Here is a 23,644-nt window from a genome sequence, read left to right as displayed (position 1 = left end):
TATAGATGTGTGCTATTTTTTATTTATAGTCTGTCACAAGCACAAAGTTACATTCACAGAGGTGTGTTTGTTCTGCCTCATTTGGCCTGGGGAGCCAAAGGTAGCTCCTGGTAGCTGTTGGTGTCAAGCTTACCAGGCTCTTCTAGGCTACAAGCAGGAGTTAAGTAGCTCCGGGCTCCCTCATTTTCGAACCCTGTAAATTGGGGGACAAACTGCAGTTGTGGCCATTGTTTGCAATAGGTTTCCGGAATCCTTTGCCAAATTTCTGTCCCTTTTCCCTAGAGCATTTGGGATTTGGAATGGATGTGTTTAGTCACAACCTCAACTTACCAAAGGGCTTGACACATTACTTAAAACATGCATGTTTTGCAACCCCAGCCTTTTACAACCATGGCGGCCATCTTCGAAAAGTATTTTCACTCATTGAACAGTACGTGCGCTGCATCGTGTTCACTGACTTAAAATGTTCTTTTTTTAAACACCCCGGGTTACTGCTTTGGTGACTCGGGTTGCTAACAGCGTTAGTAACGCGTTCCACCCGCTATAGCAGGGGTAAACATCCTGGTGCCCTTGCTAAACCTCCTCGCTTTGCTCTGGCCGTTAACTCAGGCTGCTGGGCCGTTTATCCGCTGTATAGCATGTGGAGCACGTTACTAACGCATTATTATATGTTGAACAATGTACTTATAGATAATACCATTCCTAATTTAATGACATATTGTCTTTGCCCTTCTGTAATGGCTTGGCAGGCTGAAAAATGGTGGTCTGCAGGGTTGCCCAGAGCTGTGGCAGTGGTTTTGTTTGATTGAAAACCTTCTCGCCATCAAATGTTGGTCTTGCTTAAGTCACCCTTGGTGGGGTATGCCCAGAAGTGGGTCCCAAGCATGCTGGGCCTAGAGACCCAGGCTACTCCTCACTGATGACGCCCAGTGAGGCTGAAACCTATCTGGGGTTGCTTTTGGTCTCATGCAGAAGGGATGTGACTAGCAGTTCGGGCTGGACTGCCCCTTTTGGGGTGAGACCAAGCGTGACTTGCATATGGTCTCTCCCCTTCTGTAATGGCTTAGCAGGTTGTAAAATGATGGTCTTGGGGGATTGATTCAAAACCTTCCAGCCATCACATTTTGGTATCACATAAATTAACGACAACCGTGTTTTAAGCAAAGCCCATTAGGAATAGCTTTAGGTGCCAGGAGAGTGGAGCGTTGTTGTTTTGGGGCGATAGTTCCTTTGGGAATTAATGTACAATTAGACCAGGTTCCGAGTATATGGCGGAAGCGCAGACTGATGGCAGGCCAACCACAAGCCGCACATTCCAAAGTGAGTATTGCTGCCTCAGCGCATGTTGAGTGGGGGATTTCGGACTTGCTGAATTGTTCAAGAGGGACAGGATATGGTGCGGGGGCCATGGAGCGCGGAGGAAGCGAAGCCTGATGCCCTCTGCTTATTTGTGCTGATCCAGAAAAAGGAAAGGAACAGGCAGGGCCCGTAGGGGAAGGAAGGATCGTTGCGGAACTAAAAGTGCACATTCACTGCCAGGAAAACGTGGCGAACTCTTTAATGCTAACAAGCGCTTCTCTGGGCCTTTCGTGCTGTGGGGCAGGGGCACTGCAACCGCTCCTTTACAGCGGCAGGGGATGTATAGTGCAGGGACACCGACCAGGGACAGGGGATGCGTATTGCAGTGACGCAGCCGGAAGTCCGCGCTTATTGGAGGGCTAGGGCAGGCATATCGATTGGATGCATGCTGGGGAATAAAGGAGGAACGCGACGAGTTCTGAACGAGCTGAATTATCAACAACTAAGGCTGCTGTCACCCGGACCCCAGGTCTCCTGTCTTTTATTTACGTTTATGAAGCGTATACATTCTCGGGGCTGTAGCCTTGGTTTGAGTAGCTTGAAACAATTGGGCTGAAGTGCCATATGGTAAAAGCAACACCGTGGACTGGAGAAGCTTTCATGGTGACCTAGAGTCTTGGGGACCTCTATGCCTCATTGTTCAAAATTACTAAACTAAGCTCCTTGCACGTGTATTTTAGGGGACCTCTTTCAACAGTAAGGCATCCACAACATGGGAAGTTCTGAAGCATGAGCCTTGAGCCTACTATCGGTTCATGACTCAGAGGCATAATACTCCTCCATAACAGTCTACACACCCTCAACCAAGCTCAGTATCGCCGTGCACAGCCCCAGTTATGCTCTACATGCCCTGAACCATCCCTAGAACTCACATAAGCCACGACACTTGCAGTCATGCTCCGCCTACCCTCAGTTGTGGTCTACCACACCGTGATGCCCTCAGCCATGCTGTGCACACACTCTGTCATGCACTTCATAAAATAACTTCAAGATTCTTAATACATTCTCATCTATGTCCTCTGCACCTCCTGCTGCACTCTCTCAGCTCCGCTGCGCATATTCGCAGCCATGATCTTCACATCCCCCTGATGCACTCTTTATCTCCATTGTCGGGCTGTGCATGTGCGTGCGCGCGCACACAGATGCACTCTCTCTCTCACACACTTCTTATCTATCTCTCTCTTTCTACTTTGCTCCTCCCAACCTGGGTCTCTGGGCAGTGCGACATTGCGACCTGCTTGGCACTCTGTACATAGATTGAAATGACCATGCAGCAATGCATTGATGGTGAAGAGCAGCTCTTGGCTGAGTCTCACCCTCTAGTGGCTTTGGCTCCCATATGAGTATGGGCCTACAAGTCACAGCAGGAAGAGCACTGCTGGCTAAATAGCCAGGACTTGTTGAAGTGCTCCTAAGGACATGAGGCTAGTCAGCAAACCTAGAGTAGCCCATTTATTTAATTTGGACGTGTGTGTGTGTGTGTGTGTGGTGTGGGGTGGAGTTTGCTCACACGTGTGTGTGTACCTGTGTGTGTGTCGGGAGGAGGTTGCTCATTAATGTGTGTTTGTGGTGTGGGTGTGTGGGTCGGAGTTTGCTCGTGCATGTGTGTGTTTGCGGTGTGTGTGGTGCGTGGGCAGGTGTTTGCTCGTGTGTGTGGGTGGGACTTTGCTCATGCGTGTGTGTGTGTGTGTGTGTGTGTGCGTGCATGTGTCTGTGTGTACAGGCATATGGCTGGTGTTTGTCTACCTGCTCTCCTCTTGTTGTTAAGCTTTATCATTCACATGTCCCATCTCCTGCATATCATTGGTGGGGGAGTTTAGAGAGATCCAACGTGGTTTGAGAGAGTGCACTAAATGCACCCATGCACCCAGTACACATAACACCCTAAGCACTCATACTGGCGAATTGAGATATTATTCTTTTTATTTGGTTTTATGCCCGTTCATCGTCCCTTTACAGACTTTTTAGTCCATCTTATTTTGGCCTCGTGAATTCAGTGCTCCTTCCTCTGCGTTCATGTTTTGTGTTTTATTGCAGTGCACTTATTTTGCATGCTTCAAGTTGTTTTAAAAACTTAGTTAATGTTAAAAACCTCCACGTTTGTCTTGTTTTCTATATCTTTCTCTTTCATCTCGTTTTTGTATCTTTTCTGTTCTTTTTATCTACCTTGTCCTGTGTGTAGTCTTTTCTGTCTTTATCTTTTATGCCATTCGCTTTTCTCTTCTTTTCCTTTTATTTAATCTCTTTCAGCTGTAGTCTTTATAGCGTTCTCTTCTTTCTACTACACCGGTCTTTCTCTTCTATCTCCATCTCGCTATTGTTTCACTTCTAATACTTTTGTCTTTTCTATTACTTCTACTCTATCCGCTCTCTTGTTCTATATGTTTACTAATTTATTTCTTGTTACTTCATCTGTTTTTTTCTATAAAAAATTGTTATCATAGTTATTGCTTTTAACCACACCTCCTCTTTGTCCCTCTGTTCTGCTTTTGTAACTCTTCTTTCTTTGCTGGCTTTTCTCTGTATTTCTTTCCAATATGTCGGTCTATTTATTTTATGTTTTCTATTTCTTGAATCTCTTCTATGCATTCCTTTGGGCCATGTATGTCTTTTACCTCTTCTACTTTTTCCATTTCTTTATCTTTGTTTTTTTCTCATCACTCTGTATATCAAATTTATATTTTCTATTTCCTCCACATCTTCTATTCCTTTTTTTATCCATTTAACTCTTTCTTATCCTTATATTGCTTCTTTCTCTTTCACATCTATCTCTTAGACATTTTCTATATCTTCTACCTCACCTATTTATGATTTCTATCTCATCTAATTGTCACGCTATATTGAGACCACCCTTAACCTCGAGAGTTCCTTCCCAACCCCAATCAAGGAGCCCTGCAATACTTGCTTATGTTTTTTTAGTGCTGGCCTTGCTGAAGACTCATAGAGTCACACAAATCTCCCCCCTATGTGCCCACAGTGAGCCAAGAAGCAGGCCGGGGTATGGGAAATATATTTGTATTTATTTAAATTAGCAGTAATATAAATCACACTAAACTACACACGCCACCTTCTTTGTGGCACACAAATTGATTGGGAAAAACAATTCAAGAAATAATTTGCGCTGCGTAGTGAACAAACAATTAAAATGTAGTGCTGTGCAATTTTGGTTTTCCTGCGTGCTTAAAGGGCTATCAGTTTAGTTTTACAAAGTTGTTCACATGCATATGGCAATAATTATTTCACCCACACTTTCGCTTTAAAATAAACAAAGGTTGATTTAGTAGTTTGTTTTTCAGACCCCCCTACTTTGGTTTGGGTTCGGGAATTCTGACAGAAAAATTCGGATGATTGAAGAATTATGGATTTCAGACCAGCATCCACTTAAAGGCCTGTGTTGGGGAAGCTGGACAGCAAACATTGGGATGATTTGAGAATTTTGGGATTTCGGACCCCCTCCACTTAAAGGCCTGTGTTGGGGAAGCTGGCAGATTAGATTGTTTTTAGTTTAGGGACAAAGACACCCCTCTTCCTAAAGAGGTTGGGGTCAACAGGACAAACAGGGTCACCCAATTACATGACAGTCTATAGTTTTCAGCGGGAATGAACTTTGTTAATTTCGAATTTTAACAAAAATCACCCTTTGGGGTTCCGTCAATGCAAATTCATTAAATTAATATGTTTTGTTAATTAGGCTAAGATCTACATAGTTTTTCCTCCCTGCCCACTATAAAGAGAAAAGATTTATGGCAAGCTGACTCCCCCACCTTTTGGTTTCCCAGGGCTCAGTTCTCCTTACATAGAAAGCTTCTGTTTAAAGTTCAGGAAAACCAGATGCATTTCAGGTCCCTCTGGAAAGATAAGGCAGGGGTATGGTCACCCCACTCGCAGGGATGTCTCCAGCACTCCACCATATGACCCAGTCAGCTTTTAGGCCTACCCAGAAATAGACATCTCCACCCAGAGGCAATCACTGCAAAGTCTCATTTTGTTGTTTTCTGGCAAATGGTAATTTTCAGCAGCTCTGCCTGATGGTGAATTTCAGCAGCTCTCAACTTGCTCATAGTGCATTTCACTTTATATAGCAGCGATGACACCAAGTTTAAAATAAACTTGGGGAGTACTCTGCAAAAGTTCTCTCAGATAAGATTGGACAGTTACACTTCTCTCTCCTCCCAACTCCAGCCCATCTCTAAGGATTGGTTTAGGAGTCTGGATCAGACATATGGCAATTCCCATTTGTAATCGCCATTTGTTCTCATGTCAAATTTTTGGCAAAAACTAGTTATGTATCAAAAACTTTGTTATTTACTAGTAACTGCCTATATATACATATATATATATATATATATATATATATATATATATATATATATATATATATATATATATATATATATATATATGTATATATATATATATGTTTTCTGATTCCGCTAATCAGAGGGAGTTTATTAAAACAACAGCCAGGTCTGCATCATGGTGAATGGCCGAATGGCAATTTTCTGTCGTTTTTACAAAAAGCATAATCGTTAGGAACATGCAATTTATTATCCATATTCCTAATTCCACCCTCCATCCATTTGCCAACTCTCAACTTTGGAACTTTTTCAGAAAAGCCAGAAACCCATCTTTTTATAGTTCTTTAACCTTTTCTACGTTTCTTCTTTTCTTTTCAAACGCTCCACTATCTTTTAACTTACTGTTCTTTGCCGCTGTGTGGAATTAAAATACAGGATTAATTCTTCATATGAAACTGCGTCTCTTCATGGAAACTGCTCTCCTGAACATCCGTGAAGACCTGCTCTCCAACCAGCTCATTTTCAAGCTCCATTTAGCCACCTCTTCTCCCTCTCTCATCTCTGACTGTCTGTCTGCTATCCAGGAGTGGTTTGCTGCCAACGATCTCTGCCTTAATGCCAGTAAGACTGAAATTCTGCTCATCGGCACACCCGCTCCCTCCTTTCCTGTCACTCTCTGGCCAGCCTCTCTTGGCCCTCTTCCTGCTCCCACCTGCAAGGCTAAAAACCTTGGGGTCATCTTTGAATCCACTCTCTCCTTCTCTCCTCACATTTCTGATGTCTCAAAAAAGTCACACTACCAGCTGCACCTCCTCAGAGGTATTCTTCCTTTCCTCTCCCTCCCCCAGAAGCTCATTGTCTCCAGAGCTCTGGTTCTCTCTTGGCTGGACTATTTCAACAGCCTCTTTCGAAATCTGCCTGCTTCTTCTCTCCGCCCTCTCCAACTTATCCAAAACAGGACTGCGAGACTTGTCCTTGGCCTCAAGCCTAGGGATCGTATCTCTCCAGGACTTAAATCTCTTCACTGGCTCCCAGTGGCGGCGAGGATTAAGTTCAAAACCCTCTGCATTATTCACAAGGCCTTCTGGGGCCTCAATACCTTCAACTCTCTCTTCCTAAATATCTTCCTTCTCGAGCTCTTGGCTCATCCGCCTCCAACTCCCTCGTGGTCAGTCACTTCTCCAAGCAATGAGTTGGTGCTAGATCTCATTCTCCGGCTGGGGCCTCTCTCTGTAACAGCCTCCCTGCCTCCCTGAAACTTGAGGAGAACCATCTCCGGTTCCGGACGCACCTCAAAACCTTCCTCTTTGCTTCTGCTTTCTCTCCTCCTCTCTCCTGGCTGAAACTGCACTGGTTACCTGGCCACCCTCTGATCTCGGGTCCAGGTCCCCTCCCTCACCATGTGCACACCTGCACTGCCTCCCTGGCACTTGGGGACTGTTTTCTGTATCCCTACAGTCGCCCACCAGCACATGACACCTGATGCCTGCACTTAACTTTGCACGTGCCACCAGCTGGCCGTACTTCTCTTATTGTGTATTTATTCTATTTATTCCGTGTGCTGCACTGGCCCCTAGCCCCCTCCCACCCAGCACTTTTCCCTTTCCCTCCTCCCCTGCACTTGCGCAATCTGAATGACACCTGGCCTAGTAGGAAGGTTGTCTCTGTCTTCCCTCTGTCCCCCTCCCTTGCTGCGTCGTGCCTTGAAACACTTGTGTATAGGCGCGTTATAAATGCCAAATCATATCATATCATACAAAGGCTTTAATTGTATTCGCACCTGGGAAGGGTGAGCCAACCAATCAGGTGGTTGGAACAGCAGGCGAGAATACACAATCCACTCCTGCTGTTCCAGCCACCCTAGGTCCTTCCCCGGGCGGTGCTTTTTTTTCTAACCTGGTGAGGCAACTGGGAGCCTCCCCCTCATCAAACTTACTTCTGATCTCCTCCCATCTGCCCGCCATTGAAATAGAAAAACGACTAAGTCCCTTTTCGGATGACGGTGGCCATTTTGGAACATGTTTTCCATGGCAGCCGTCATCTGAAAGGGAATTAGTCCCTTTTCCATTTCAATGGTGGTGGACACTTTTTTAACATTTTTTTTTTCTCTGACGGGAGATGGGCTTGCGCAGAGCTGATCTCCCTTTGGATGAAAAAATAAAACTATCCTTACCCCAGTAAATCCCGGGGGGCGAGTAGCTTTCACACCCTGGCTGGGGAGCGGACATGGTCTTTAACGGCCTGCAGACAGAGCTGAGGCCCTCGCTTCGCTCAGGTCTACCAAAGCTCGGACTGGCGGGTCTTTAAAGCCCATGTCTGCCCCCCAACAGGGGTGTGAAAACTATGGAACAGTAGGATTTTCCCTGCGAAAGAGCGTTGCTTCTTAGATTTGTTCAAAATGATAGTGGGTCTTGAGACTTTAGATGTTGGTGGGAGAGGGGGGGACAGTACAACGGTTGATACATTTCTGTGTCTCTTGAACATAACATGGTTATTTGCATTCTCGTTTTCATTCTTTTGTCATAGCTCAATTCCCCGATGAGCTCGATGAACAGCCCGGAAGATATCAAGCCCCCCCTGGGGCTCAATGGGGTTCTTAAGGTGCCCATGCATCCTTCCGGAGCCATGACGTCCTTCACGAAGCACATCTGCGCCATCTGCGGGGACAGGTCCTCAGGTAATGCTGGCATGAACAATGTTCTGGGGGGGGTCTTCTCGTTTAATGGTCCGTCAAAATGCAACGATTGAATGGTTTGTTAATGCCATTGATGAGTGGGGAACCCCGGTCACCCACCAGAGATGTTTACTGTTTGTTTTCTTAGGTTCTGGGGAGGAGAAAGTGACTTCTAAAATTGCCCATGGATACACCCTACCAACAGACACCCATGTCCCTCAAAGAATCTTCCTCATTGTGAGTGACCGACCTCACCTTGGATGGATGACTCCTGCTGATGACGTCAGTGGCAGACAGGAAAAGGTGGGCACGGGAGCCGTGGAGAGAGCTCGTCCTCTCTTCTGCTTTGCTACCTTTGCCTGTTTGTCACTTGGATGGACCTGCTGGTGACGTCAGGGGCAGACGGGAAAAGGTGGGCACGGGAGCCGTGGAGAGAGCTCGTCCTCTCTTCTGCTCTGCTACCTTTGCCTGTTTGTCACTTGGATGGACGTGCTGGTGACGTCAGGGGCAGACGGGAAAAGGTGGGCACGGGAGCCATGGAGAGAGCTCGTCCTCTCTTCTGCTCTGCTACCTTTGCCTGCTTTTCATGATGCAGCGTCCTTTGTCACGCCTGATGTTTAGCAGGACAGAGGCGCGCCTCCAGGATGGCAAGCCTGGCTGCTGAGAGGTCTGGCTTGCTGGTACCTCCCAGGGGCCTCCAAAAGTTTAAAAGCGGCCCGTGGAGATCACTTGGGCGGGTAAGAGTACTCTTTATCCCTCGTCAAGACATATGACGTTACCATGTGGGTAGAATACGTTACCATGTGGGTAGAACACAACCAACTACAAAAGTGTTGCCTTCGTGATAAACCACAAAAGGGCTGCACCCCCGAAAGATCCCTAGAATCACGAACTCTCCCACAATGAGGAGTGCACTGTGTTAAGCGAGCGTGTCTGCCCTTCTGCTCAAGACTGGCAGTACACATGCCTGGCTCGCTCGGTCCACTCCTGGCAGAGGCCGCCTGCTGCTTTTCCTCCAGGTGTGCAAGAAATGTGCAGGGACTGTGGGACGCACGGAGAACACGGGCCATGGGCTCGGCTCCTTTCACAAATGTGAGCGCTCTGCGTGACGAGGTCATGCCCCTGAGGCTGGAAGAAGGCACGGCTGCGAAGGCTACCGTGAGCGGCTGCATGGGTCCGCTTTTAGAATAAACAATTCCGCTCACAGTTCGGGTTTCGGCGTGCCTCTCGTTCGGTATGCTTTTCTTGTCCTATTTTCTTCTCTCGCTTCCTTAAATCCTTGTTACCTTTCCCCGCTTTCCTCTTCACCTTGCTCCTCTCTCCTGCTAAGCTTCTGCATGCCAGTCCCTGCTCAACCTTCGTTACCTGCCACAGTTACTCCCTACATTCCACCCTCGCCCCAAAATCCCGTCCCTTCGTTTGCGTTTCCGCTCTTTCTCTACTCCTTTTTGTAGAACTCACCCCTTCTTTTCTCCCTTCCGTCTTTCCTTCTTACGCCCTTCCTTCCTGCTTCCTTTTCTGTTCTCTCTCCTTTCATTCTTCCATTCTGACTTCCCTGCTCTTTGCTCTTTCATTCCCTTTGCGCAGATTCTTTCCTTTTCTCGCTGTTTCCTTGTTTCCTTGCGCCCTGGTTCCCCCTTTTTTCCAAACGTTCTCTTGCGCATACTCATGTGCTGCTCTCTTCTTACTGCCTTTCCTAGCATACTCCCCCCGCCCCCGTGCCCTTGTCCATGTCCTTCCTCTCCGTCATTGTTTGTACCCCCCTCGCCCCCTAGCTTTTGGCTTTCTTCCTCCCCTTTCCCTTCTATCCACTGTCCACACACCCTGCCTTCCTTAACTTCCCTTCTTGTCTCCACCTGTCCCTCCTTTGTTTTCCACGTACTCCTTTGTTTCTTGTTCTTTTTATGACCTCATCGTGCCCTTTCTCTCACCTTCGCGGTTTATTTTACCCCCTTCCTTTCTTACCTAGTTTCCCCCCTTCTTCCTCTTAGTACCCTCCTTTCCCCTCTTTGCTTTTCTCACCCTCTTGGTTGGTTCTCCCATTGCATCCTGCCTGCACACAGCCCCTTTTCTTTTATCCACCCTGCGTCCACCCCTTTCATCCTCCCTGCCGCATGTCTTTATCCACCCTGCGTCCACCCCTTTCATCCTCCGTGCCGCATGTCTTTCTATCATGGCCTTACTTATTAATGAATCTTCCTTCTTTCCCCTTTTCTTCCTCTTGAATTATTTTCTCTTCCACATACTTCGACATCACTTCCTTCCTTCCATTGGCCCGCTCTATTTTCCTCCTCACAAGTCTCCTTACTTCCTGCCTTCTCCTCTCCTGACACCTCCTCTAAAACCCCTTTCTTCTACTTCCTTATTTCTCCCTCTTTTCCTCCCTTCGCCCCTCGGTTACTTCCTTTCATTTCCCCTGTTTAATCGCCCCTTGGCTTTTATCCACGCTACTCCGTAGTACTCCAGTCCTGTGCTTCCTTGCCTTCCTGCCTCCACCTTCCCTTCGTTTCTTTTCCTCATAGTTCTGCGTTTCTCGTTCTTAACATGGCCAGCATATTTTATGTTCTTTCTCCCACCTATCCTCCCTCCTCCTAGGCCGTATCTTCCCCTCCTTTCCTTCCTCACTTCTCCGCTTGGTTCCTTCCTTTCTCCTTCCCTGCTCACCCTTCTCTCCTGTCCACGCGTGCCTCGTTTCCTTCCCTGTTCCTCTTCCTTAGCCCCCGCCCTCCTCGCCTTGATTTTATTACGAGCAGGCCCGAGTTTTTGCGGGTTAGCGCGCGTCTTTAAATAGCCACGCCACCCCTTGTCCTCCTGTAAGGCAGGCAGGGTCTGCTGCGGCTGCTTCGGGTAAACATCACAAGGGCAGTGCGCCGCTGCGCAGCCTCCGCTTTCTGTGGCCTTCACGTTGCCATGGAGACGGGGTAATTTTGAGCGCATTCTCTTGGGGAATCTTTCGCTTTTTCCGCCTCTGACAGTGATGTGTTCTTTGCCTCCGCTTCCAAGTTCTGCATCTCTTTCCACAGCACACAGACAGCTATTCCGATGGGGCCGGAGACCTGCTCCTGCCAAACTGACAAGCAGCGGTGCTTGTTGGACCTGAAAAAAAAATGCTTTGAAGGGATGTTAAGTTTAGTGTGTTTTATATAGCGTTGAAGGGCGTTTGGCTGTATCAAAGCGTTCTCTATTTTTGCAGAGAAGTGAAATGGGGCGCAGGGAGATGTCGTAAACTGCCTAGGATCACACAGCGTGGCAGGGAGATGGCGTAAACTGCCTAGGATCACACAGTGTGGTGGAGCATGGAGGCCGGCTCCTGACGAAACTCTTGTCGTGAAGGCACAGACGTGGCTTCTCTTGTGCTGACTTGGAGAGGTTTGGATAAACCTGTTTCACCTTGAGCACTGCCAAGGTGTAGGACGACCCTTCCTGCCACAGACCAGATTAGGATAAATAGAACTTCTGGAAGGTGGAGCGCCTCGGGACTCGGAGGAAGTGCAGGTTTCCCTCACGCTTACACACGTGCCAGTTACAGGGTGGGCAGCAGGAGTGGGCGCTTCCCCTCATGCACCATACACAGGTCAGGCCTTGGCAGTGGGATGGGTAAGTGCTTGGTGCCTCAGGCACCCAGAACAGGTACAACAAATGAACACACACACACACGTGCGCGCAAAGACAACAACAATACAATCGACCCTCTTAATTAGAACCGGTACTGAATAGGCACCAGAAATGCAAGCTTCCTTCACGCAGAAAAAGTATAATAAAACACGCACGCACGCACGCACACACACACACTACAACACGACAAGTGATAGTGCGAGCAGGCACGACAAACACTCGCAAAACGGGTACAGGGCAGGCAGTATCGCTGAGGCCTTCCTTCATACACACAGAAGAGCTCCAGCCCAGGCACTACCGCTGAGTGTGCTCCTCACACATGCAAAGCCGGTTCAGCGGAGGCGCAATGGCACATTGAGCTTCTCTCACACGTTCAGTACCAGGAAGGCATTTATCACTGAGTGTCTCCTTCACACGCAGTTACACTCCAGGTGGCGGCGCTGTGAGCTTCCATCACGCATGCGCATCATTTCACCCGCATGCACATAACACAGGCTGACCAGACGTCCCGGTTTTCCCGGAAAAAATGGTGTGCCACAAAAGTTGGGGAGGTGTGGGCAAATGGCCTTGTACCCCCCTAAAATGACACCCATGCCCTGCTGGCTTCGAACCAAACACCCTCCTTCCCTACGCAGGCGGCGTGGTCGCCACTATTGGACTCAACTTTACCAAGACATGGGATTATAAACATTTTCAGCCCTTTGAGACTCTTACGACTCAAATGCAGCTTTCAATCAATGCATCACTTTTCTGGGCACAACAGAGCACTTCAGTGCTGTCATGGATGTTAGGCAAAAGTAACACAGAGGGACAAAACACAGCCTATCGCCCGGACATGTTTTGTGTTGCTGAAAGCCATACACTGTGCCCTTGTTTCATGTGGTTTATTTGGGGTCCCGCTTATACGCCATTTGTCCTTGAACTTTCTTTGGTCGTATTAGTGCCAATTAAAATGACAATAAGCTCTGCTGTATGGGGCAGAGTGGGCCGATAAAGGCCTTCCAGTCCGAGCCAGGCAGCCTTGAGTGCAGGGTGGGACTCGCGAGGGCCCAGGGACGCTATGGGCCCTGCCTGTGCCACACAGGTGGGCTCATCGCCGTTAGTACGCTGGGGCTCGCGCTCGGGTGCTAATCACCTTTTTTGAATAGGGAAAAAGGCTCCATGCATATCGCACATGCCCAATTTTCCTTAAAAAAACGACCCAAAAAGTTGGCTGTGATGACACAAGACTAAGTCCCTTTTCCATTTCCATGGCAGACATTGGGTTGGAGCGCAGTCCGAGCAGCAAAAGTAGGTCTTGAAGTAATAGGGGGCTGGGAGGATTTCGTTGGAGACTGGAGGAGGGTCAATGGGGTCAGGGGAGAAGGCATCAGGGGTGCCGGGGCTAAAACAATTACGGGGTACACCTGGTGGAGGCACGTAGGTGACAAAGCAAATACGGACGGTTATTGTGGGATTCGGCCCGCATTCCCGGCCACATGATTGGCCAGACGCTCTCCCCTGGGTGTTAATGGTATTTTACATTCTTTCTTTTATCAGTTCCTTCCACATATATACAGGCTTGTAATAGCTTAAAACCCCCTATATCTATTGATTTTTGAGCCAGTTTCCGCTGTACATTGTGGGGTTCAGGAAGATATACACGCTATTTGAATGTGTTTGGGTAAGTTTCATCCACATGTGTAAGGTTTGCTGGTGAGTTGTAGTCTATGCCATCTACATGACTTTGGACACAGATAGTTAAAGGCACAGGTAGTCCAATTGAAGGGCGAGAAACCACCTGCTTGTCGCCGTGGTTTGATCCCTCAGTGTCTTCGGTCATTTCTGGCGATAAGTAGTCTGCTTTCGGACTTAAATAACCATGGGACCATTTTATTCATAGGGAGGGACACTTATGGGGGGGAGGGGTCTGAGATCTCCTGAGGCTCACCAGATGTTTTGGACTATGATCCCTCACCATTGACTAAGATGGGTAGGGCTGATGGGAGTTGTAGTCCCAAATATCCGGAGAGCCAAAGGTTGCAGACCACTGCCCTATGTGTTTGTGTCATTGTGATTCCAGATTGGTAAGGAGGTAAGGCAGCGCCTATGTGTCTGTGTGCCTTGAGGTGAGTTGAGTCCTGATGAAGCACAATTCCGGGTGAGATGCAGTGCATTTATAACATGCCTCTGGGGTCAGTGTCCGTATCATCCACATGCTTGTTTCTCCACCTCTCTCTAGGGAAGCACTATGGGGTGTACAGCTGCGAGGGCTGCAAAGGTTTCTTCAAGCGAACGGTGCGGAAAGACCTCAGCTACACCTGCCGAGACAGCAAGGATTGCCTGATAGACAAGCGCCAGCGGAACCGCTGCCAGTACTGCCGGTACCAGAAGTGCCTTGCCATGGGCATGAAGCGGGAAGGTAAGCGTGATCCGAAGATTTGCATTTACAAATGGCCCAAAGCCTGCAGTTGGGGCATGCATGCCTGCTGGGATTATCCTTGTTGAAATGGGCGTGGTGCTGCCAGTCAAACTCCCCCCGTCTCTGCTGTCATGTATTTAATTGAAATCAGCCTCTAAACTAAAATGGAATTATCCTGCATACAAAATGGCCGCTGTCTGAAGGTCCCACCTCCCGTTGAGAGTGTATCAGCTTTGCAGCACTCGGTATCAGGGACAGCCTTAGGGGAAGGAGCGCCCTGGGCTGATTGGCACCCCCCCTTCCCCGCACGCCCCTGGTCAACAGGGGACGTGAACACGGAGTGACACTTTTTTTTGTTTTTGTTTTTAAACCTCGCTACTGCGAGGAGGCAATTCTATGATTAGGGTGCATTAGCACCCTATTGTTCCTAAATGCGCTCCGCTGCCGCGGGTGCATTGCCTAACAATGAGGTGCCTGTCGCCACTACGCCAGCTCGGGGGAGCCCTTGAAAGACTCCCCAGAGCTGGCGTGGCGGGGGGCTAAGGTGCCTTTTGTTGGTGAAGGCGCCCGCGGCGGTGGGGCGCATTTGGTGACAATCGGGTGCTCAGCATTAAGTCATTATGGCCAAACAGGGACCTCTAATGGTGGGCTGGGGGGGGTCATGAGATTGTGGTCTAGCAAAATCATGACCCATTTTCGGTCAGCATGAAGGGCAGAGAGTGAGCCTTCTTTTATAGAACACGGAATCCCCTCAATGCTTTGGAGAATGTAGTGTCTGGTGTTGGGGGAGGTACCAGCTTGTGGACATGGTAAAGTCCTTCTGATTGCCTGAGTCACTCTCCCTGCTCATTATTCGTCTTCAGGGTTCTCAAGAAGGTGAGAAGTTAGCCCTGACTCCATGCTCGGTCGGTTCTATGTCATTTCATCGACGGGTGCCATTTAGATTTTTTTTTACGGTATGTTTTATCAAAAAAACTCATCGAAATAGATTTTGGTTTTTTTGGGGCAGTTCCCCCCCTGTTGTTTTTTTTTACCTATTCCTGACTCCCCCACCCTATAGCAGAGGTATCTACTATGTACGTGGACATAAAGTGACTTAAAATTCCAGTCCAGTTCAAGGGTGTGTGCCCTGCAACTCTTTTGGCGGTGCTGCAGAAAAAAGGAGAATGAGGGATGGAAAATTGACGGCATGTACAGAATCATTCAGTGGGTTACCCATGGTAAATAAGAATGTCATAGAACATTGTATTTATTTAATTGCATGTTTGTACTGCACCTAATACCATACCTGAGATCAGTTTCTAAGTACGGATCCGGGATTCAAGCCGTACACGATACACGAGCGTGAATGGGAAACCCATAGGGATAAAGATGCATGCTAATTTCCGGCAGAGGTTAAATACATAATCATAATAATAACTTGTTGGTTTATCATAGTGCCCACAGCAGCTGTCTTGCCATTTGATAGAGCTATGGATGCCAAGTGTTCATATTACCCAATTTAATGGCACTTAAAATACTGACCTTAGAAGGATAAGGATTGACTCCGCCCAGCAAGATTTCAACTTGCACCCTGCAGGTTAAGTATAGATCTCAGCACAGTGAGCACTCAATTCCTTGGGCTGTCTGAACAGCTCTAAATTGGGAGGCATTAATAGGACTTCTAGAAGAGGATTGTTGGTTTCTTACAAAAAGCCATAGAGGAGGCCAATTGACTAGTACTTACAGGGAGTTTATAAGACTCTCCTGTGGCAATCGTAGAGTAACATTGTACCTGGACATGTTCTCGCCTTGCTGTAAGAAAGCCCCTAAGACTCCATTGAAATCCTATAAGAAAAGAACCGTAATAGGGAACTGTGCTTGGTATCTTACCTAGGGCTCAGATTAAGGTTTGCATGGCTGGTCTTTGTAAGGCTTTCTACTGGGATAAGTGGAGAAACAGATGTGGAGTGGCTTCCCATGGAAAAGGGATCTGCGTTTCAAGGGCAGAGAACTGGCATTTTGAAGTCGGCACAGTCCACTGTTGATATTGCCCTGCACTTTCACAAGACTTGCCACGTCTCATTAATTCACATTGCAAACCGTATAGCTTGGCTAATACAGGTGGGGTCGGCTATTACATCACTCAGAGTGTGCATGCATATGTAAAGATGCAAATACGTTCTTGCTGGACTCATTACCAATATCCGTTTCTCTGCATAATGACAATTAGCACTATATTAGAGAGCTTTGGCCTTTAGTCCGAAAATAGGATGATACGGGAGAACCTCTGAAAAGCTGTGCCTTTTGCATAAAAACAGAGATCTGCATGCACATGCGTGATGTCAAAAGATTCGGACAGGTGTTTCCATGTCCCAGAGTTAGAATTGAGGATTTAGGATCGAAATGATTGTATTAACAGTAAAACATTTAGTCACAGATGTGAGCCTCCATTTAAGACAACAGGGCTGGTAATATTGGTGAAGAGAGAGACTGTGCTCTAGTGAGTGTGGCTTGAGATGTCTGATCAGTCTCAGAGAGACTCAAGCGTCATGTTCTTATATTGGAGGTAAAGGGATGCTAATGCCACTCCCTTGGAGAGATGGAAGAACTTCAGCACCAACCAAGCGATATTGTATCAAACAGCATTAGTAATTGCTCTACTTCTCAGAGTTGGGGCCAACTGATGGCGGAGGACATTGACACGTCAAGAATCATAAGTCCCTGTGCATGCAGGATTGGGATAGTGAGATGGCAATGCCTCTGTTGAGGCCCTGTTTTCGAATTGGAAAAAAATATGTAATCCTCTGAGCCCAACACTAGATAACTGCCTATGCAAAAGCATGTGAGTGATTCTAAGCAGATACAAACCACAGAAAGAGGATTACTGTGTAAGTAACGATTGTCATATAATTGGTCTTTTCTGCATTCATCATTATTATGATTGACCTGGCCCTTTCATTCACAGGAATGACCAAGTTATCATGCAAGGCACACCACTGGCCTGTAAACTGAAGTGCTTATTGGTAGGAGCAGTTTCAGTGGAGATAAAGAAAAACAGGCATGTCCGCATCTAAATGGGCATTAGATTAAGCTGCTGCAACTTGAAATATTGGCAATAGCACGGTGCAGTGTTCTCTGGTATGCACATAGGACTTGTGCTTCCCATTTTACAATAGATTTGCATAGCATAGTCCCTGCCTGTATGTTCTTTGCAGATGTATATTAGTAGCAATTGTGTGACACCCAGTTCTGGAAAGACACGTATCACTAGTACTTCACATCCTGAAACAGTGTTTGCAAGCATGTTTATCCTCTTACAAAATTCAAAGAACTGGAAAAGCAGCATACATCAAGCAGTCAGTGCGAGCAGTAAGGCTGAAGAGGTCAGTAACAGCGTGATGCTGAAAGAGCTTGCTCTATAAAAGAGAAAACACAAATACGAATAACATGAGTATATATTTCTGTGCCTCTTAGTTTAGCAGCAAACAATCCGCTTTATGAACTAGTAATGGTGATAGACCCAGCATGGCTGCCTCAAAGAGGTACCTGTAGAGCCATGGCTCACATAACTGGCTGTTCTGGTTCCCAGAAGCCTCCTCATGGCTTATCAAAGAAATTCTGTATGTGCTCGTCCCTAACGGCAGTCTGCTCCTCTATGCCATGTTGGAGATGCCATGAACTTTCAACTCTTATGAAAGATCTAGAGCGATAAAGAGCTCCCCAAACCTACCATCCTACAAGTCAGACTGGAAAGCATCCAACATCTTCTCAATCAAATTCTGAGCAGACGGAGGGATCTGTTGGGATTTGCCAAAGGAGATCAACCAGAAAATGCACTGTACATGAGTACCATGCTTGAGTTGGAGATCTGTTGGGTTTTGTCTTGTTGGTATTTGCCAAAGGAAATTCACCACAAGGTGCAGTCTAGACGAGTACCATGCTTGGGCCGGCCAATAGGCACTGTAACACATTCATTCCTTTTCCAATCAGTTTCCAGCCACAGAACCTTTGTGCATCTTCTGACATTTGATGGTAGGGCTTGTTTCACAGTGACACCACTGTTGTGATTCCGGGATGAGTAATGGTCTGTAATATGGATGATACCTAGTATTGGTTCTGTGCTGAAATCCAGTAGGTCAAGCTAAATTTCCAGATGTCTTTTGACATTTGTCAGAGCAGGAAATCAGGCCCATTCCAGGTTGTTGGTAAATCCCACACTGAGAATTGATTGCTTCTTACATTGACTCACTGATCCATAAGCCGACACCCGATTCCAAATGATTCTGCTTGATCCTGCGGGGGAACCCTTTTGATTGCTGAAAGAACTCTGCTAACTGTCCCACAATGCTCAGAATTTAGATCCAATACCCCCATTGAATGAGCTGTACACAGATTGTGGTTGGTTTCTTCAAGCTTTGGGAGATTGGAATCAGATTCACAGGCTTTTCCACTTTGGATCGCATATCACGCACAGTACATTCTCACTTCATGAAATGTCTGATCCTATATTGAAGCGCTTTCTCTGAATACTCGGGGACTCGTCCCCCGGAACTAAGGTGGCAAAGGGCATTCTTGGTTGGTCCTCTTGTATATTTTCCCGAACCTTACTCTGGGGATGGGGGGCTTCCCTGTGCAGGATCCTCATTTGATCAGTTCCTTTATCTATTAGTTGAATTTAGTTTATGCACATTCCTTCTGTCTGTGGACGGTCCATTGTACCCTAAGACTTGGGGTGTAGTTTACTCTTGAGGATGCTCGCCTGACAGGACCAGCGAGGGTCTCTTGCAACGTGGAAGCGCTGCATGTAGTTAACCATAAACCAACAACTGCAGGAAAGGGGTAGAGAGGGTAATGGGATTAGGTGTGGAGCTGGTAAGACCTCCATAGGGGCCCCAAATGTGAGCCTGCCTGCTGTGGGGGAAGGGTGGCGGTGAAAAGGCAGCAGCGTTCACACTAGAGGGCACGAGCATGCTCAATACTGCTCTTACACGGAGAAGAAGCAGGTTCTCTGTTCTTCGCCAACCAACATGTGTCGATGAAGAGGGTAGATAACTGAAACGTTTCCTCTAATTAGGCGGGTGAGTGTGGGCAATATGCATGGTGATGCCGTGAGAGGAGCTGCTCCTATGCTCATTGAGTGGCACATGGAAGAGTCCACTGCGTGCCTTCTCCATACAGCAGAGCTCGAAGCTATGCAATTGCTGGGAGAGAGAACAACTGCCCTGTTCCACAATTCGAAGGAGGAGGAAGGGTCAGTGGCCTGTCTCCTCTCTTCAACACAGTAATAGGAGAGATGGCATGGTTGTCCACACCCCTCTGCACCACGTGATATAAAACAAATCTTTTTTCCAGATGTTCCTCTTGCAAATTTCCAGTGAGTCCACCGGCAATTTTAATGGAATTGCTTAGCAACGACAAGGTTTCGTCAATGCTTTCTGGTTTTCGGTTTGCTTACAGCAATTAGCTTTCGACGGAAACAGACAATTTTGCATCCAAATGCTTCCAATTAGCTTCACGTGGTGTACTTTGCCAATCCATGTAATAGCTTCCCCTTAACTCCATTCCTGATCCCAAGTCAGACTTGCACTGCAGTATCTAGAAATTCAGGTACATGCTCGCCTCTTTTACATTTAAGCTCCAAATCTGCTTATTTTGGATGGTGTGATGGGTGTGTTTTTAAGTTTTGTATAGTTTTATGGAATTCATTTTGTCATCAATTTTGGGTGTGGGCGCGGACAGTGTGTAGTGAATGAAATCTCTATCTAAAATGTCTGCCTGCACCATGTGACCGACTGCTTCCTGCTGGAAACTATTTATAATCTTCTCTTGGAATTGTGGGGGTTCTCTCTTCTGTGACGTAGCACTTACACGACTGGCAGCTACGCTGCACTAGTAGGTGGTCCTAATAAGAGGCCAAAGATCATTGCTGATGTCATTAAGGGGATACTAAGTGATACCACAATTTCAGTTGTCATTCCACCGCATGCGATGTCATGCGCATTGTGGTGGTAAGCAGGAGACTTTAGTTTGGGTGGCACCTTAACTTTGTACCAATCTGCAATGTTATTAAGTGTGTGTGATCATTTTTAGGTCCACAGCGGCACAAGGAGTTTGCACTGGGCCGGGAAGATAGCTCAGGGGCAACACGCTCGCCTTGGAAGCAAGACGACGCAGGGCAACACAGGTTCTATCCCCGGGTCTGCGCTTATTAAGTGCGTAATTAATAACCAATTACTATTACATTGAACCCTTAAGGGCACTGTGAGCGCAGTTTTTCAATATATTTCATTTTTTAGTCTTACACCATGAAATCAATTCACAGATATAACTGTAGTTGCATTTTTCAGTGTTTGATCAATCTTTGTGATCATTGGTGACTCATCCCCGGATGGCGTAGCCGGACACTAGCTTAGGAGGGCTGAAGCGCTCCCAAATTGAGGAAGTTGAAGGCAGAAGGCAGCTCTCTGCCGTGATGCTTAGCCCTCCTCCCCAAGGTAAAAGGCAGGGACAACAAGAGCCGGTCACATTTCTCACCGGTGAGAGCAGGGAGTATTTAAGTTTAAATGATCACTTACAGGCTGCAGTACCAAAGTATAGTCTGCCCTCCCATATCGATCTACCCTCCATGATGAAGCAAAAGACTTTACTTTGCTGCTCATTTTAGATGGCCCACGCCTCTGATGATTGGCATCTCTTTCTGAAACTACATATCCTCTGAATTAAGATGGATCTAATATGCCAAAGGGAGGCATTATACAGATTCAGTCTCCTGGCCTCAAATGAAAGAGGGGTGGACAGCGAAATGGGCTAATGCACCTACTGCCTCAGTGTGTTACCTGCAGACAAAACCTGCAATTCCTGGTGTGTTACTGACACAGGTTTGCCTGCTGTTCTGGGACCTGCAGTCACCCCATCACCTCGAGAAGGTGCTCTGTTTGTTCCCAGCACAAGTAACTTTATCAACACTGACCTCTATGCTTCAGTATTTTTTATCAATTTTTCTGGACAGTTGGGTGCAGAGACAACTTTTGTACATGGGTCACTCAGGAAGGGTCACTCAGGCCAGAGTGCACAAAGCAAAGGCACAACATTTAATGGGCATGCAGGCAGGTGATGGGACATTGGGACAAAAAGCATAGCCCCACTCACGACACGCTTTTAAAAACTGTCCTCAGGCCTACCACCCCCGACTTGCGAGGCTGGCTCCATCCCTGCTTGAATGGTACAATGCTTGGCACAAGGGGCGTAGTACAGGACTGTAGGTCTTTTGCCTGGTCATTCTTGCATAGGGTGACCAGATAAAAAAAAAATGGGACAAGCCAAAAACCTAGAAGTAGGACTACAGTAAACACAAACAGGACTTTTATTTCGCTGGCCTGTGGTGTGGTGTGTTCCAGGCACACTCCTCTCATTGGAAGAGAGCGACCATGGAGGGGAAGTGGGAGGAAACGGGGGCGTGAAAAGCCTTCACGCTCAGGAAGAGTCGTGCTGGACCCCTGATTTCAGGAGATCTGTATAGGTTCCCGGCAAAAACCAGGACTGCATCCACCCACCGAATCCCGGGACGGGGTTCATTAAATAAAAACATTCTCGGGACCTAGGGACTGAAGGGTGTTTTCCCCGGACTTTCCCGGGAAAGCCGCACCGTCTGGTCACCCTGTTCTTGCAAGCTTTGGATTTGCCTTAGACTGAGAGCTGCACGCGAGCGGGCCAGTGTATGGAAATACAGGCGGACAGTCTGCTGATCATGTAAACGCGATATATCACTCCCCAAAAGAGTGCTAACAAGCACAACTCAGACCTTAGAATGCATATGACATTTTTAGGTACAGGACTCCCACAAAACTCCATGAAACAGATTTGTAAACTTGCACAGATGAGCCAAAGGCAGACATGGAATGATACCGTTCAGGTGTAGCTGGAATAAAGGTCAGTGGCACCGACCCTGGAACCCGTGGCTGGTTGTAGCAACATCCTTGAGGCTCGGGGCAGGCCCTGCGAGCTCCCAGACATGCTCAGTGTTTACAGGGCTTAAGCCTGGAGCAGGCCTCTCCCATGTTGTGTCTACTTGAGTCGGCGCAGGGCAAAGGCCAGGCCGGGGGCGGGAAAGTCAGAGCCTCTTTGTGAGAGCTCTGATGATTCCCCTCTCAAGAATTTCTTGCACAACCGCGTTTAGGACGATAATTTTTTTCTTCTCCTTGTTTTGTGCTTAATTTAACAACCTGTCACGGTTGATGCACGGGGTGATGTGAGGACACTCGCCAGCACGTGGTTTGCAGAAATGTTACCAATGACTGCGATTTTCCAGGGAGTCGGTAGAGCAAGACTTGGCTCGTGCCAGCACAGAATCAGAATTTGTTATCCACCAGTATGAGTTTCATGGCAAACAGTGAAAGTTAGGGGGCAGGTGGAAATAGTGCCAGTTTTACCCGCTGCTTAATTTTGAACGTGATGGAATTACCACATTCTGTGATGATTCTTTTCTTTTACCCTAATTTTTACCTGCAGCGAGGTGGAGGTAAACATTTTTAAAATGCCAATGAAGTATGTAAAACTTTTCGACCTGTGCATAAGGGCAGCACAAGCGCTTCCTTTCAATGTAGCAAAATCATGTTTTTCTTGGGGACAAAGATTGAAAACACGTGGGCATCTCTGATGCTCGCCTTCTCGCCACCTTTGCCATCCAATGCACACAAGAGGTTAGAATTGAAAGGTTTCAGCATGTTAAAGCTATATTACAGGCAGGGGGTGGACTGGGGACCAAAAGAGGCCCTGGAAATAATTTTCAGAGTGGCCCCATATTACACATTTTCAGCAAGCCCAACCCTTTTTCTATGGGAAAATTGGGAAATACAACACAAAAGAGGCCCAGTGTGCAGAGGCCTACCGGGAAATCCCCAGAGTTCCCTCTAGGCCAGTCCACCCCTGATTACAGCACCAACTTTAACGCATGCTGCCTGCAATCCATTTCCGTCTGCAAAATGATAGTGGATGCAGAGAAAAAATCTATAAGCAGATTTCAAGATATAGCCCATGCTGCATTCTGGAAATCCACACCCATGGCTGCCAAGCTAGCAGATTACTCATAATGAGTCCGATTGTGAGAACATTACTGCATGTACAGTCACAGGTATTACCATCGCAGTTACTCATAATGAGTCAGATTGTGAGAACATTACTGCATGTACAGTCACAGGTATTACCATCGCAGTTACTCATAATGAGTCAGATTGTGAGAACATTACTGCATGTACAGTCACAGGTATTACCATCGCAGGCGGCAATCCTTTTAAAGCATCTGATCTACTTTACAAC

At 47.2% G+C, this 23,644-nt stretch overlaps 1 protein-coding gene across 6 annotated transcripts in view; it reads left to right on the top strand.

Annotated features, from left to right (window-relative positions):
* The window catches only part of RXRA (retinoid X receptor alpha), a 594,089-nt gene that overhangs the window by 478,044 nt on the left and 92,401 nt on the right, over window positions 1-23,644 (top strand). For all 6 annotated transcript variants that reach the window (XM_069609608.1, XM_069609611.1, XM_069609607.1 and 3 more), the window contains 2 exons: window positions 8,184-8,334; window positions 14,168-14,347. In XM_069609608.1, the coding sequence (XP_069465709.1) occupies window positions 8,184-8,334; window positions 14,168-14,347 (331 nt within the window). The remainder of the gene's footprint in view (window positions 1-8,183; window positions 8,335-14,167; window positions 14,348-23,644) is intronic.

Source organism: Ambystoma mexicanum, chromosome 8, assembly GCF_040938575.1.
Source record: "Ambystoma mexicanum isolate Mex_15411 chromosome 8, UKY_AmexF1_1, whole genome shotgun sequence".
Taxonomy (NCBI): Eukaryota; Metazoa; Chordata; class Amphibia; order Caudata; family Ambystomatidae; genus Ambystoma; species Ambystoma mexicanum.
The sequence above is the reverse complement of the archived record's forward strand: the minus strand, read 5'-3'. Positions and strand labels throughout refer to the sequence as shown.